This window comes from Malania oleifera, chromosome 2, assembly GCF_029873635.1.
Source record: "Malania oleifera isolate guangnan ecotype guangnan chromosome 2, ASM2987363v1, whole genome shotgun sequence".
Classification (NCBI taxonomy): domain Eukaryota; kingdom Viridiplantae; phylum Streptophyta; class Magnoliopsida; order Santalales; family Ximeniaceae; genus Malania; species Malania oleifera.
Genome location: NC_080418.1, coordinates 127892642 through 127908635, shown reverse-complemented (window position 1 = coordinate 127908635; position 15994 = coordinate 127892642). Strand labels below are relative to the sequence as shown.

Here is a 15994-nt window from a genome sequence, read left to right as displayed (position 1 = left end):
TTTGAAAGAAAGCTTTTTGATATATATTGATAAAATATTCAAGATAAGACTTTTAACAAGTTCACAATAGACACAATTGTGCATCTTTACAAAGTGAAGTAGAACCCTAATTTACTCCAAAACATTTTAAATATATCATTACTTGGGAGTTTTGGTTAAAGAGAGAAATTGTGTGTTGAAGCATTTCATACATAAACGATTGTATCATTTCCATACATTCTGAGCTTCAAGTTTTATCATATGATTATGTACTAGGACTTTGAATTGTACTCACTGGCTTTGTTAGAAGTAACATTGAGTGTTTTGCAGATTAAATTGTATTCAAGGTTCGGTTTGTGAATCGGGGTTGAGGAGAGAGTTGTATCTCTTGTAAGTAGCGGATTAAGAGGGAGTTATACCTCTTGTGAACAGCGGATTGTAAAGGAAGCTCCATCCCAATTTAAGGAACGGGAATTATAATAGAATCCTTGAGTAGGTTGCTCAAGGCGAGGACGTAGGTCGAGTTGGCTGAACCTCGTAAAATCGTGGTTGCATTCTCTCTTCCCTTATCCTTTTCATTTTCCGCATCGTATTTCAATTTCCTACTTGCTTGTATATGTTTAATAACTTTACACGCATTTAATTGGGTAAAAAGGAATTCATTGATTTAGTAATTCAAATCAACATCAAATTCCAGTCATTAATTAGTTAAACATAGAAATAGGGATTTATTGGTAAATAGCTAATTTTCATCCAAACTCTATGTGTGCCCTCCTAAGCCTTGATAACATTAGAGAACAAACCTATATTGAATTATCAAGTGTCCTATATTCTCTCTTAAATCCCTTTTTGTGTTTTTATTTGCCGGTTTTTGAGAGAAAACTTGCCAATAGTTTATTTCTTGAGAGTTTGTATTGAGAGCTCAAATTGTAGACATTTTCCATGTGAGGATTTTTGTTTTTGTAAGCCTAATTATATTTGATTCCTTGGTTTCCATAAAATAGAGATTGTTTTGATTGCCCTGTCTCCATAGAAACTATGGATTATAAATTTATTCCTTGATCTTCGAAAAAACAAAGAGTGTACATTAAAGTGAAGTTTAATGGAACCTCAAAACTATTGATCCTAAAAGAGTGGATGTAAATGAAGATTGTCAAGATTTAATTGCATTTATACCATATAAATTGCTTGATTACTTTTAATTGCTTTAACTTTTACATCTAGCATTTTATTTTTATTAAATCCAATTCAAAACCTCCCCACTCTTGGATTGCCTTTTGGCTTTAATGTTTGGTTAGAGCATGATATTAAAATTGGAGGATTAAAAATAGAGGAGAGGAGGATGAATACATCTCTACAATAAATCAAGTTTAGACTCCGTGGTATTCTCTCACTACTACCAAAATTCCATCAAACTCACATAATTACAACATTTACAAACCATTGATAAATAACTAATTTTAATTTTAAATATCTAAATTGATTCCACAACTTCCCATTATCTCTGAAAAATTCACTCTTCTCTTAAAAAAATTAGTAAGTTTGGAACTGCAGAGCATAAACGTAGCGTCGCGTATGCCCACAATTAAAATAATCAATAAAGTTATTGTATAATGAGCGAGAAGCAATCACAGGAACAAGGCTATAGACAACCAAAGATTAGGGCAGTAGAAACAGAATAACAAATTCGAGTATAATAATCAGACACATCCACACAAAGGGCTGATGCACCGATCTGTACACAAAAGTGCAATGAAACATTCTCAAGAACTGCTTATGGCACAACAAATTAATCAAAGTAGTTTTACATATATTGGTCCTTAACCTCATCAAATAAAAAAGTAACCTTGCCAAAACACGGGTTGCAGGATTACCAAGAATCATCAAACAATAATTTTCCTATTATGAAAATGTTCTCCAACAGAGCCGCCCTCGCCATGATGATCATGAAAAATGAGTGTCAATATTCCTACAAGACATAGGACAGAACCTACAAGAAGCTTATCATATCGCTCTACCCAGTGAAACTTGAGCTGGCTTGCACCATAAAACGAAAGAGCCACAAGAGAAGTCATCACAGTTATAGTGCTGCAAATCCAATACCACTTAGTGTCAAGACTTGCACACATGCAATAATAAAGAATCCCCTTTAAAACAACTGCTTGCTTCCCATTTTTAATTTTTTATAGCAACAATGAAAAGGGAAAACTAATGAAGGTGACAAAAATGATATGCGGTTTGACAAATAGCAAAACCAAGCCAACCAAACATTGAAGACAATCCAATCAATCACACTGCATGGTCACGGTCACATGATTGAACAAATGACGGCCCAAATATAATTGAACAAAATACAGTATTTTATACGGGAAGTTTAGACATGTAGGTATAATAAGAAATTTTTTTCTGAATAGGCAAAGTACTTCCAGTATTTTATCCTGGAAGAGTATTTTTTTTTCACATAGGCAAAGTGCTTTGCAGACATGTAGATAGAATCAGAAATTTAAAAATGTCAAAATTAAAAGGAAGAGGGGAGGGACCCACGCATCCAAGTGAAAATATAAAAATCAAATTTTTTGATATGCAACACGCAACTGCCAAAACAAGCCCTTTTCACATATTATACACAATTATATGCATGGGAGACATCTGCTTCAAATTTTTTAGATCAACCTAACAAACGCATCTGGCTTGATGACCATTGTTATATACTTATATGAAAAACTGATTCCCAAGCAGTGAATACGTTAACTGTTCAGTGTCTTATGACAAAAATAGCCTTTTCAAATTGAATATGCATGTCGTAATACCTCAGTAGCAGCACTATGATAGCAAGCACCATCATAGAGGATGAATTCCCAACAGCAAGGAAAACTGGAAGTGTTGTTGCACAAGGAGATAATGCAGGCACGAGGACAAGCCCAGCAACAGCCATTTTCTCCATGGGTTGGTTGTGGGAGTGACTGTGACCACCCTTTCCAGAGAGAAACAACAAAACATAACCACTGCCAAGAATTACAAGCAACAACGAAGCAAGTTTATGCACTGTTTCCTCGCCTGCAATTGTATTTGCCATGGTGATTGCTGTTATACCAAGAAGTGAGGTGGATATCACGTGCAGAACAGCTCCAAATGCAGCTGTATGAAAGAACGCATCAATTAAAAAATGTAAGCAACGTTGACCAAAAACAAGAAGCAACCTTCAAATAAAACTTCTAGCAATTAGCAATCAAAGTATAATACTGAGGTAATCGAACTGTTTTGACTCTTCAGCATGTATCTGAATTAAAATTTCAAATGTCAACTTCGGCGAGTAAAACTGCGAACAAAATTTAACTAGATATATGGAGGTCATCATCCAGATCTGAAGTTGACAATGGTATGATAAAAAACTCACACCCACTGAGCCAACAAGTTTCACAGTAAACTAAACCAAAAACCAACATCTAATCTGTTATATCTTATTTGCAAGACTTAATCTGGATTTAGTAACCCAAACAAGCCATACAAGTTAATGCCTCAGCCTTGAAATTTCAGGAAAAAACTAAACGCCACTGGGCTTTAAAATGCTGGCCTAAAAATCAATTCAATAGATTCAAGCCTTTTTGGTGGGTTTGGGCCTGCAATTGCAACCCCTTGGCAAACATACTGAAGCCAATTACAACAAGAGCCACCTCTGACCAACTTAATTTAGGCTAATCCACTCAAACAACTCAAATTATTTGCATAAGCTTAAGAAGGTTGAGAAAAATCATAAGCAATGTAAATGCATTTGCATTTTCAGAATTATGTGAGAAGCAAAAGACCAAGGACAAGATCAGAGAAGTACCTGGCTTCTAAGGCCAATGCTGAGGCATTCAGTCATCAAATTTACCAACAAATGCAAATTATTTTCATATTTTCTTCTATCAAATTAACTATTGCAATGCATACTTAGGAAAATCTGTGTTAGACTGAATCATAAAAGAAAATGAGAGGCTACAGACCTTATGGAGTAAAATGAACATGACCAAATCAGGAAAACTGCAGAATCAGTTACCAGTCACATAGTCTACATCATGAGAGATATTTGTTTTATTTCACTCAACCATCAATTCAAGCCATGAAGAGGTTCAAATTTTATTTCTTAAGATCTCTTTTTGTTCTAATCCTCATGGTAATCTGAAAAATGTACAATGACACTAACCATGTCCACCACCATTCATGCAAAATATGAAACCAAAACATAGTAAGTACTTCGGGTTCTACAAATGCCATCCTCCAATAACATCCTCAATAAGAATTTGCATAGATCTGCCAACAATATTGCATAAATGATCTTTGAGCATGAACATGAAGCAAATGGATTCAGGATGCATATGCAGAATGGGACTATCATATCTCCTCTGTTTTTCACCAGTTTGCCTCTCTTCAAGGGGAATTACAAAGTATAACCACCGAGTTCCTCACCCTTAACCATCACCAATACTGCAACAAAGCACTTCCTCAGTTCCATTGCATTACCACTCTCCCCCCCACCTTGAGTTTCAGACTGCTAACAACATCACCACTTCTATACATTTTTTAAAAGAAAAACAAAATAAGTGAGACATAAAAAGCAACAAGCATGTGTGGTACAAGCTGTGATCCATGTGAACCGTGCAGCTTCAGCTTCCTGCCCAGTTGCCCCATAATTTTTTACACAGAAAGAAGAAAAGCACTAAAATGGAATGAAGAAAGAAAAGAAAATTATTGCTCCTATAATTTTCACAAAAACTTTCCCATTATTTCCATCAATTTTACCCAAAACTAAACCTTATAGTAATTGACTATTTTCAAGCTGTTATAGCAAATAGCAAATAGCAAATTCAGATAATTTGAAAAAAAATTGCAAATATGGTTAGGGCACATCACAATAAAATCAATTTCAAATATGCCAGAGAAAGATTGATGCGAAATTGCAAAGCTCATAAGGTCAAATATGAATAGAAGTGTCGGAATCTAAGTAATTCGTCATTTTAAAACGAGACCAAATAAGTTGCAGCAGCACAACCACAACACATAAAGACATGATAATCCACATTTCATGCAAGAAAGCAACATCTCCAATAGTTTTCAGCTCTATGAACCAATGTTCACATTCAATGATGTCTATGCTAGTCATTGCATTGATGTTATCTCAACAGCCTCATCTTCATTATCTTAAATTAGTAGTTCATGAAGTTGAGAAGTACAACAAAAAAGGGCAACCCCCCTCCCCCCCAGAAGCAGAAGTCTCCACTTAAAAATAGATGCAACAAAAATTAAGCACCAAGAAGCAACATCCATAACTACAAAAATATCCAAACCAACAACATAATTTCCATATTCCGAAAATTGACAAGTCTGTCCATATCCAAATTCCTTATAAAAGTGAATATGATGACTAAACCCAGGGATAAATAATCAGCATGCCAGCCACTGACACAGGCAGGAGGAAGCTATATACATAGTGAATCATTAGGTGAATAATGGACTCAAAATCGCTATGACAAATCACACACTAATTAGTTTGAATTCACAGATAAGAGGTGGTTATATTATGAAATCCATTCAAGACCACTGTCTTAAAAAGAATTAAGGGGGGATAAAGCAAAAAATAATTTTCTCTAAAAAAACCTTATAGTTGGGCTAGAATGCTTCTAAACCAATTTTAGTGGAAATAGGTCAGCAAGAAGTCTACTAGAAATATCACACAGCTAATCAAGAAAAAAAAACTTTTGAGACATCCATCTCCTTATATCAGGATACCCACTCAAAGAACAGCAATAATGTTGAGGCAGCTGAATTACGAAGGAATACATCTCCTCATTAAATGCTTATGCTGAAAAAAGAAAAGGAACCCAAAGCTTCACACTATTGTCCATCTGGCAACTGGTAAGAGGAAAAATAACCTAGGAACTCCAGGTGTTCAATTCATTATTCTTGTCATCCAAAACGATTCAATGTCACCTTTTAAGGTTTACAAAAAAAATAATAATAAAATAAAATAGAAACAAAAAATTGCAAATGATGAAAAAAGGGCCTTCTAAAATCACTCATTTTCATAGATACAAAGGGGCCTTCAGGGGAAATTTCATTAAATCCTTACAAACTTCCAACATCTCAAATACAGCCAGACAAATTTCCTAAGTTATACTAGTCTTGTCAACATGCTTTGCATATGCTTTTACTTTTAATTTTTTTTTTTTAATTTTGTTAAAGGGCACTTGTTAATTTAAGATATGGGACATTATAGCATATGGAAATTTTTTATACAGGAAGTTATAATTTATTTGAATTTGTATCTCACTAAGAAGAGAAATGGAAACTTCTCATTAGAGAAGTTATATGTAGGTGGTCAAGTGAACCTGCAATTATTTAATAATTAGATTCCTAAAATGGCCCAAATATTAAGCTCTATTTTATGTACTTAACTTAAGCATCCACCATGGGCAGAGTTTCTTTTATTTAGAATAGATGGCTCCACTGTGAAGGTGACTGCAGTGAAGATAGCTGCAATCCATAATGCCTAGAATCTGATTGCTTCAAGTAAGAAGCTCAAGTAAAAAACAGAAAGTCTATCAATGCTTAGTGCCTTTGACACATGTAGATATAGGAAGTCTTTACTTCACTACTTTGCTTCTGTGTTTTTTTTCCCCCAGATAGAAAAAGAAATTTTATTTAAAAAAAAATGTAAAAAAAAAACTGACGAAAAAAATGGAGGGAAAGAGAAAGAAAAAACTAATACATGAGAAAAATTAAGCTCACAATGGCATCCAATCCCACTAAAAATCAAAGAAGCAAATTCCACTAATGCAACCAAAAGAAATGCCCCAAATAAGCAATGCAAACAATTCCGTCCCAAATTAGATGCACAAGCAAAAAGCAACAATGGAAAATGCAAGCATTCTTCTCAAAGGAAATAACCTAAAACACTACAAAAACTGCACACAACCACAGCCTCCTAGCTTTAGCATCCTTACACCTCCCAAAGCCTCTCAAGGAACTCAAGGACCCCTAACATTCACCAAATAGACCAAAAATCTTATTCCATAAACTCCAAAGCCACAGGGCAATGAATAAACAAGTGAGCATGAGAGTCATCAATACCGTAACACGTCACACTCACAGTTGGAGACAAAGCCTTGCCTGACTCCCTAATTGGCAGCAAATTGTTGGCGTCAATTCCATTAAGAATGGTAAAAACCACAAACAAACCATGAGCGTTGAGGCAACTTAGCATTCCATAGGCAAATAGCAAAAGGTAAAGGATTAAAGAAAAGAATCAGTTGAGAATAAAGGATTTAAAAGAAAACAAGCCAGAGCCATACAAAGTTCAAATCCTAAAATCCATTCTAGAAGACGTCTGAAAGAAATCCAACAAACAGAAACAATGAAATTTCATCAGCTTTTCTATCATTAAGATTCCAGCTAAAATGAAAACTCCAGGAAACACAATCCTGTCAAGAACTGCAAGAGAGGAAACATGCATGTTATGAAGACTGGAGAGGCAAAAAAGAGAAGAGCAAGCAACATAAAAACAATGTGTTTCATTAACCATAAACCCTCCCAAAACCAAACTCAAGAAGCATCCCCAACTCTAAATAAAAGGAAAGTATAAGGAAGAGATCTGCGAAATGAAGTTCTTCCGGTTTTTACGAGTAACTCTAATTCCAACTGTTAGGAGCCCACCCCCTAAATTTGCTCTTGATCACTCCATCCCACAGAAAATCAAATTCCAAGTAAAAACACCATAACCACTTCCCAACAAGAGTGATGTTCTAAGACATCCAATTACCAAGACCCAACTCCCTCCACCTTAGACCAATAAACAACCTTGAACCTCCCAACTGACTAGATTACCCCTCCTCTCACCATTAATGGAGTACTGCCCAAAGAACTAACTCATCACCCTCTCCAACTTTGCAGCTATCCCAATAGAAACCCTAAAAAAGACAAAAATAAAGGGAAACAAAAGAGAGAGAAGCCTGAAATAGAGCAATATGATGCCTCAAGCAAATAAGAGCACCCTTCCAAGTTCAATCAATTAAGATGCTAGAGATTTTAAAAACCACTAGATCCCAAAAACAAATTTGACCAAAGATTACCACCTAACTAGATTCATTAATAGGTCATGGGCTACTTCAAAACCCTACAACCAACCAGAGAAGTAAAACTCAAAATCAAATTTAAATCAAAGTAATAGCATCTAAACCATTGTTTACCTAAATTAATCCTTAACCCCAACACTTTTCGAACCTACAAAAGTGTAAGAATATTACAAAAAGATGACCTAACATTTGATACAAGGTCTTAAATTACAAATTCAACAAAAGTTTCAAGGCTACAAAAGTACAGAAATAGATGTCGATGTCAATTTCAATGTTGACTTTAAAAATGATGGAAATTAGTTGTAAACCATGGAATTCTCATAAAACTTTAGAAACTGTTAACAAAGATAATAATGCAAGATTTAGTACTAAAATATTATAAATGAAGTAGTTCAATGACACGTAAGTTGCAGTAATATAATAATCATATTCAACTAATATAAATGAAATTCATAAATTAGCTAAATATTACATATTGTACAAATGCAAATACTTGAGACATTAATGGTCAAAGAAAATGTTGTAGCTAATATATAAAATTAAAATTTCAAAAGCCTGAAAGCAAGCATTAGTTTCATTCTTGAAATAAATTAATAATCATTACTTTCAATAAAAAAAATAAAAAATAAATAAGAGTTTGATTAAGAGAGACTTCAATTTTGGTTTTGAATCTCAAATATTAATTTCAAGGAAATTTTATTTAAAAATTTGACAAATTTCGCCATTTTAGAAATAATAAATGTCAAATGATTTGTGGAAATTTCAACAAAGATTGTAAAACAAAAATTGAATACCATTTCTATTTCGAGGGCAGTGGATGGCAAAAAATTCATCTAAAATTTGAAAAATTCATGGAAATTTAAGAAAAACTACAAAAGGGTAAGAATATCACACAAAGATGACCTAGCATCAGATAAGGAAGAGGTGATGTCATCCATGAACTACAAATGTGACACAACATCATTCATACCCACAGTGAGACCTTAGCAAAACTCCTATTAAACATCTGTTAATCATCCAACTCAAAACACCCAAAACGAGAACATAAAGATAAGACACAATGGAACCCCCCTGCCTCATCCACTATAGAATACATAAACCAAGACTTAGGTTCTACATTAATGATCACACAAACTTTACTATTTCTCCTCTTGGCATCTTCTACAAACTCATTAGCCAAAAGAACACATCCAAATCTGCCTACCACCTTCTCATCAACAACAGCAAAAATCTGCCAACAAAAAGCTGCCCACTGCCAGCAAAGATAGAATGTGAACTATAAATAACAACATCTAAAACATCACTCAACCTGTCAACAAGAAACCTTAGCAATGATCTAATAAAGGTCAAGCTCATGGACCTAAAGTCATTCACCCTAATAGAATTATCCTTTTGGCCTTAAAGCGGTAAAATGAAATTCATGCTTTTACAAATCACCCAATTAGCACAAAATTTGCGATAATTTTCAGAAGATCGTATTTAATCACAAAACAAGGCCATAGAGCTTTATCTTCTCCATACCAAACACGACTTTCCTAACCTCCTCCTCAAAAGCCTTCCCAGCCACAGCATCTTATCACTCAAAATGGGACACCAATACAAACCCCTCTATCATAAGCCAAACAAAAAATCTTCCAGATAAAGGTTCCTATAAAGGCTACTAATCTCCTAACAATCAAGTTTGAATCCATAGCAATATCTTTGCCACCTAAACCAACTCTTAGTTACATTCATCCTCGTCCTATCACTGGCACACTATGAAAGAACCTAGCACTACAATCCCCATAGCACATTTAAATCTTCCTTTTTGATTACAATACATCCTTCTACAAAAACAAATTCTCCAACTCATTCTCAAGAAACACTAAGCCATATGGTCAAAGAAAGCTCCTAAATCCTCTAGCTCAAAGACTAAACTGCTTCAAGACATTAGCCTTCCTAACCCTCACATCACCAGAAAAGGAAACCCAAATTGTACTTTTTCAAATCTTAGTTAAGATATTTCAATTTATTCATAAATTTAAACCCTCCCACCCTCCAATGAAAAATTACTCCAAGTCTACTCAACAATGAAAAGGAAAGAGAGATGAGAAAGCCGCATAATCCACCCCCACCACCCCACCCAAAAAAAAAAAGAGTAGAGCAAGACTCCAGCTAACTTTACTAGACTATAAAGAAGAGTATTGAACACTAAGTAAGATCTACAACCAACATAGGAACTCCAAAGAAAGATTAGAAAAAGCATCCTCCCAATAACTACAACACAAGAACCTATCCAAGTGAGATGCCATTAAATGAAACCCCACCCCAACCCTCATTTCAACACATTATGTTTCAAGAGAATGCCTTATCCTCTATCTTGTATTGTTCATTCTTCCTATTCTTGGTAATTTAGCATTTTATCAAATAAAGGAAATCACTACACCTACTACCATGCTTCGGTGCTTAAAGTGATAGTAGAGTGATCAAGGATCGCTTGTGGATACTATAGGTAATCATATTTTGTTTGAAGATTTAAAAAATTAGAGATTTTATTTTAAGTTAGTGGCGACACTCGACACCGAATTCTTGTCTAGGGGCATAGACAAATAAGAGTTGCATAGCAATCTCCAAACAAGGGGTAAAAAAAAACTAAAAAACACTAATGAAAATGAAGACTCTACTAAGATGACACAAATGACTAAAAAGCATAATCGCCAACTATATATTTTTTTTTAAGGTAAAATAAAGGAAAAACCCTAAGAGATCCACAAATCAGAGAAAAGGGTTCAAGAGTACACTTTTGCGTAGAGAAGATGGATGACCCACCATTCTAAAGGAGATCGGTCAACCAACACCCTATTGAAACCCGCTTTAAAAACAGTTACTGTTGAGTATGTGTGTGTGCACCTTAAAGAAAAAGAAAAGGAATGAAGAAAGAATTCCCCTTTTCCGTCCTCCAATGAAAGATCATCGTCCAAGAGTCCCAAGTAATAGGGTTAGAAACTCCAATATGCTCTTATTTGAAAAAGGGTTGAGCGCAAGAAACCCTTCGGTTTTGAAATTTAAAAAAAAAAATGGAGAAAATTTTAGAAAAAAAAAAAAAAGAGATTTGATTTTATCGAAATCGATGAGTTTAAAGATGATCAAATTTCAAAACAGGATTGTTTTGGCAAAGATGAAAAATGAAGAAATTTGATTTTCAATCATATTAAAGATGAGATCTACTCCGCTTGTGATGCACTTAATGTTCTAATTTTTTCACATACAGTTGATCCCAAGCCCGAGTAAAGGAAGAGAGTTGCATTAGGTAGCTGATAGCCAGCGTAAAATTTGTTAGATAACTATGATATGAATCTGTGCCAAATATTTGTTGGGGTGTCCCCTACAAGCAACGCGTTGCACTTGTACCACACGAGTGTAGCGAAAAGTGGGCGAGGGTAGGCTAGGTCATCGGCCTGAAGCGATGGGCCATGTTGGCACTCGGGTACAATGTCAAATATGTAAGAGTTCCTACATCATTCTAGACGTGGACAGGTAAAGAAGTTAGCTTAGGAAACTAGGATTAGATTAGCAACTTGGAATATAGGGACACTTATGGCTAAAAACATGGAAATTGTGGACACAATGATCAAAAGAAGAATTAATATAATTTGCCTTCAAGAAACTAGGTGGGTGGGGGAGAAAGCCAGAAAAATTGATAAATCAAGATTTAAACTTTGGTACACTGGAAAATAAAAACATAAGAATGGAGTAGGAATTATTATAGACAAAAACTTAAAAGATAGCATTGTTGATGTAAATAGAGTAGGGGATAGAATTATAAAAGTCAAGATGGTATTAGGACAAGAGATAATAAATATCATTAGTGCTTATGCTCCTCAAGTCGGCTTAGCATAAAATCTTAAGAAACAATTTTTGGAAGATATGGATAGTATTATACAAGGCATACCAAGGACTGAGAAAATATTTATAAGAGGAAATCTGAATGGACACGTAATAAAAATTATGAGAGGATACATAGAGGATATGGATATGGAAACAAAAATGAGCTAGGGGAGATGATTTTAGACGTTGCTATGTTATATGATTTTAGTATAATGAATACTAGCTTTAAGAAGAGAGAATAACACTTAATAACCTTTAAAAGTGGACAAAATATAAGTCAAAAAGAATTTTTTTTTAACTAGGAGGGTAGATTGTTTATCATGCAAGGATTGTAAAGCTATTCCAGGTGAAAGCCTAACCACACAACATAGAATCTTAGTTGTTTGATATATGTATTAAAAAATGGAAGAAAAATGATAAAATAAACTAGTGTAAGAGAACTATGTGGTGGAACCTAAAAGGAGAAAATATAATAAAATTTAAAGATAAAATGATCAAAGATGGGGACTGGATTATAGAGGATGGGATAGATACAAATATTCTTTGGATTAGATTAGCTAGCCCTATTAAAAAGATAGCAAAAGAGATTTTAGGTGAATCAAGGGGAAGATTCTCGAATAGCAAAGAAAGTTGATGGTGGGATAAAGATGTACAAAAAGTAGTAAAGACAAAAATAATTTGGTATAAAACGTGGCAAAAAATGTAAAAATGGAGATAACTTTTGAAAAGTATAAGGAGGCAAGAAAAGATGCAAAAAAGGCCGTTAATGAAGTTAAATACAATTCCTTTAATAGTATGATAGATTAGATACAAAAGAAGGGGAAAGAGATATATTTAAACTTGCTAAAGCTAGAAAAAGGAAGAGTAAGGACTTAGCAAATGTAAAATACATAAAAAGGAAGGATGATATTGTCTTGGTTAAGGACGAATACTTTAGTAAGTTTTTTAATGAAAACCAAATAGAAGGCTTAAATTTAGAATTGTCAAATGAGGAAAAGATTAAAAATATGAGATTTATTCGCAAAATTAGAGTTAATGAAGTTAAGTTTGCACTTAAAAAGATGAAAAATGGGAAAGCTATAGGATCAGATAACATCCCAATTGAAGTTTGGAAATGCTTAGGTGATAACAGAATTATATGGTTAACTAATTTATTTAATACAATTATAAAAACTAAGAAAATGTCAAATGAATGGAGGAAAAACACTTTAATACCTATATACAAAAATAAAGGAGATATTTAAAATTGTTAACTATCATGGAATTAAACTTATGAGTCATACGATGAAACTATGGGAAAGGGTAGTTGAACAAAGATCAAGGTTAGAAACGAATATCTCAAAAAATCAATTTGGTTTTATGCCTGGGAGATCTACCAAAGAGGCTATATATCTTTTAAGAAGATTAATGGAAAAATTTAGGGAAAAAGAAGAGGGACTTGCATATGATATTTATTGACCTAGAGAAAGCACATGATAGGATACCTAGGGAAGTTCTATGGTTGGTTTTAGAAAAAGAGGGTGTATGTAGTAGGTATGCTTCTCTCTCTGTTTATGCTTCTCACTGTCCTACATCATAGAGCTTACAAAATCAGGGATTGGCATAACTTGCATTACAAGATTAGCAATCGCTTACCTTGATTAAAAGAGTTCCTTGGAATAAATATATTTCTGAGAACTATGTTTACTTTAGGGACAGAAGAGCTCCTGTTCAAGAAAGCATGATACTAGGATATCTATGATACAAATGCAAAGTTTAACAAGACAGTTTGTGCTTCTTTTAATGAAGGAGATAAAGCTTGTAGTCGGTGACCAAAGCCAACAATTAGGTAAGCATTACAAATCAATAAATATGGTAGCAATGAAGACCGAAAATAATTTCCAAAGTGCAAAGAACAGGTATGAGCCTATTCGGAAAGTCATCAATGCTTTATGATTCGCAACCCTAAAGGCTCATTCATGCAACAATGTACTATCTTAGGGGTGCTTGTCTATACTTAGTTGCTTCTCAATAATCCAATCTCTTAAACTTAAGCTGTTGCCAAATTAAACTCCAGATCTCCCTAGCTGCTGCGCAATGAGAAAGCAAATGGCTTAAGATTGTTTGGGCCGCATAGTACCTCTACATTATTCCTGAGCTAGAAGTGAAGAAGATGCAACAAGAATACCAGGAGGGTACGGCACAAAGTACCCATTTGCATTGTTTGTAGAATTTGAAGGGAGAGGATGAGGGATTTTGAGGGGGAGAAGCAGCCCATTATGAAACTGAAAGATTCTACTCTCAAAATCATTCCCTTCTTTTGGAGCTCGGATCTTTAACACCAAATCTCTGTTCATGGTTTGGAAATTTTTTTATTTGTAATTCATTTTTGCACCTACTTTTTCTGTTTTAGAGTTTGATGTTGTGCATGGGTTTGGCACCCCTTTGTGCCCTCTTTTTAATGATATTTTCCTTCACTCCCCCCTCCCCCCCAAAAAAAAACCAAAAAAAAAAAAGGAAGAAGATGAAGAAGAAGAATCATAGCTGCTCGATTGCATTTCTCAATACACCACTCCCTCAGTTGATGGCTTGATGCAACTCATAATCATTCCATGACTAGCTCACAAATTCAAAACTTAATTGAGTGATCAATGCTTAACACCTAGTTTTCTCAGACAACACCCTAATCACACGCAAATCCTTTAGGACCTTTACTCATTTTCTCTCAATCTATATATTTGTATTCTTGTTGAGTGATTTTGATATCAGTTACGAATTTTACTTTTTAAGAGCATTTTTAGGTTTTGCTGCTACTTGGTAGCTAGTATCTCAAACTTAATATGTTGATCAACTCTGAACTTCAGTTATTTATTTTGTAGGTTTTAAGTTTTTCAACCTGACTTCATGACAAGCATGAAAGAGAAATTATCTCTATACAAGACCGCTGAGAATACTTTCAGTCTGGATTTGGATCCCAGATAATTAAAATAACTAAAAGTTCCAATTCCACCAACAATCCCAATTAATGCTTCAATAATTGGTAGCTAAGATCTCCAACACTTAACTTCGTGTACGGTTAAACAAACCAACCCGAGGGTAAAGTTTAACCGTTAAACCCAACAAATTTCAACACAAAAGGATGAACATTATTCACTGTCAGAGAGGGCAAGAGAGTGAAGATACATACTGACAAGTACGGTCCGAGAAAGAGTCCATTTCTGAGCGCGTCCAACAATGGAGAACGGCAACCAGTGCGTGGGAATGAAGGAATGTAGAATCGAAACTGTCGCTATACCTCCGATCGTCGACAGATCTTCCGCACTGAAACTTTCCATTACATTACCCAACAAGAACGTAATCGAGAAATTTAAACGGAAAACACGCAAATTCGTATAGAAATGAAGAAAAATGGAACTGTTCTGCAAGTTCCGGCGAGGATCTACGGCTTGAGTAGCAAGAATGAAAGTGATAACATTACGATTTGAGATTATTTGAAGAACAATCTGAGTTCGATTCAAAGAGATATCTTCTCTTTCTTTCTTCTTTTCTGTTTTTCCGATCTTTCCCGGGGAGATCTTAATTTGCAGAGGTGAAAAGGCTTATGAATTTGTAGCACCGAAAAGGTTTATGATGGAGTGTGTCTCGAGTGCAGCCGCTCGGACCTGACGAGTGGAAATAAGCGAAACGTGGCATCCAAGTATTGCACGGTAAGTTGAGATTGATTTGCGAAATTAAAATTAATATTTGACTAAATAACATTTTACGACTTAATTAGCAAAATACTGTTCTAAAATTTTAATTTAAAATTTTTGTCCTCCATTATCCATTTACTGGTTGAATTAAACAATTAGCTGAAAATGTATATTTATATTTTTTTATTATTCATATGAATAAAGATGCAATTAATTTTTGTATCAATTATATATTTAATAAATATGTTTCCCTTTTAAAAAAGGAATTCAGTAACTACATATATCAAATTACATTTATCTTCAATTTTGTTTTGCATTATACAATATAGTGTGTGCATATATATATATATATATATATATGGAGAG

General features: G+C 34.3%; 1 protein-coding gene across 1 annotated transcript; it reads right to left on the bottom strand.

Moving 5' to 3' along the window:
- Positions 1-1626: 1626 nt before the first annotated feature.
- Positions 1627-15661, bottom strand: LOC131148022 (uncharacterized). Its single transcript, XM_058097765.1, has 3 exons — positions 15124-15661; positions 2790-3117; positions 1627-2067 (listed from the first exon to the last, which is right to left on the bottom strand). Exons 1-3 carry the CDS (start codon positions 15269-15271, stop codon positions 1863-1865), a joined length of 681 nt encoding a protein of 226 aa, XP_057953748.1. The 5' UTR covers positions 15272-15661; the 3' UTR covers positions 1627-1862.
- Between the last annotated feature and the right edge of the window lie 333 nt (positions 15662-15994).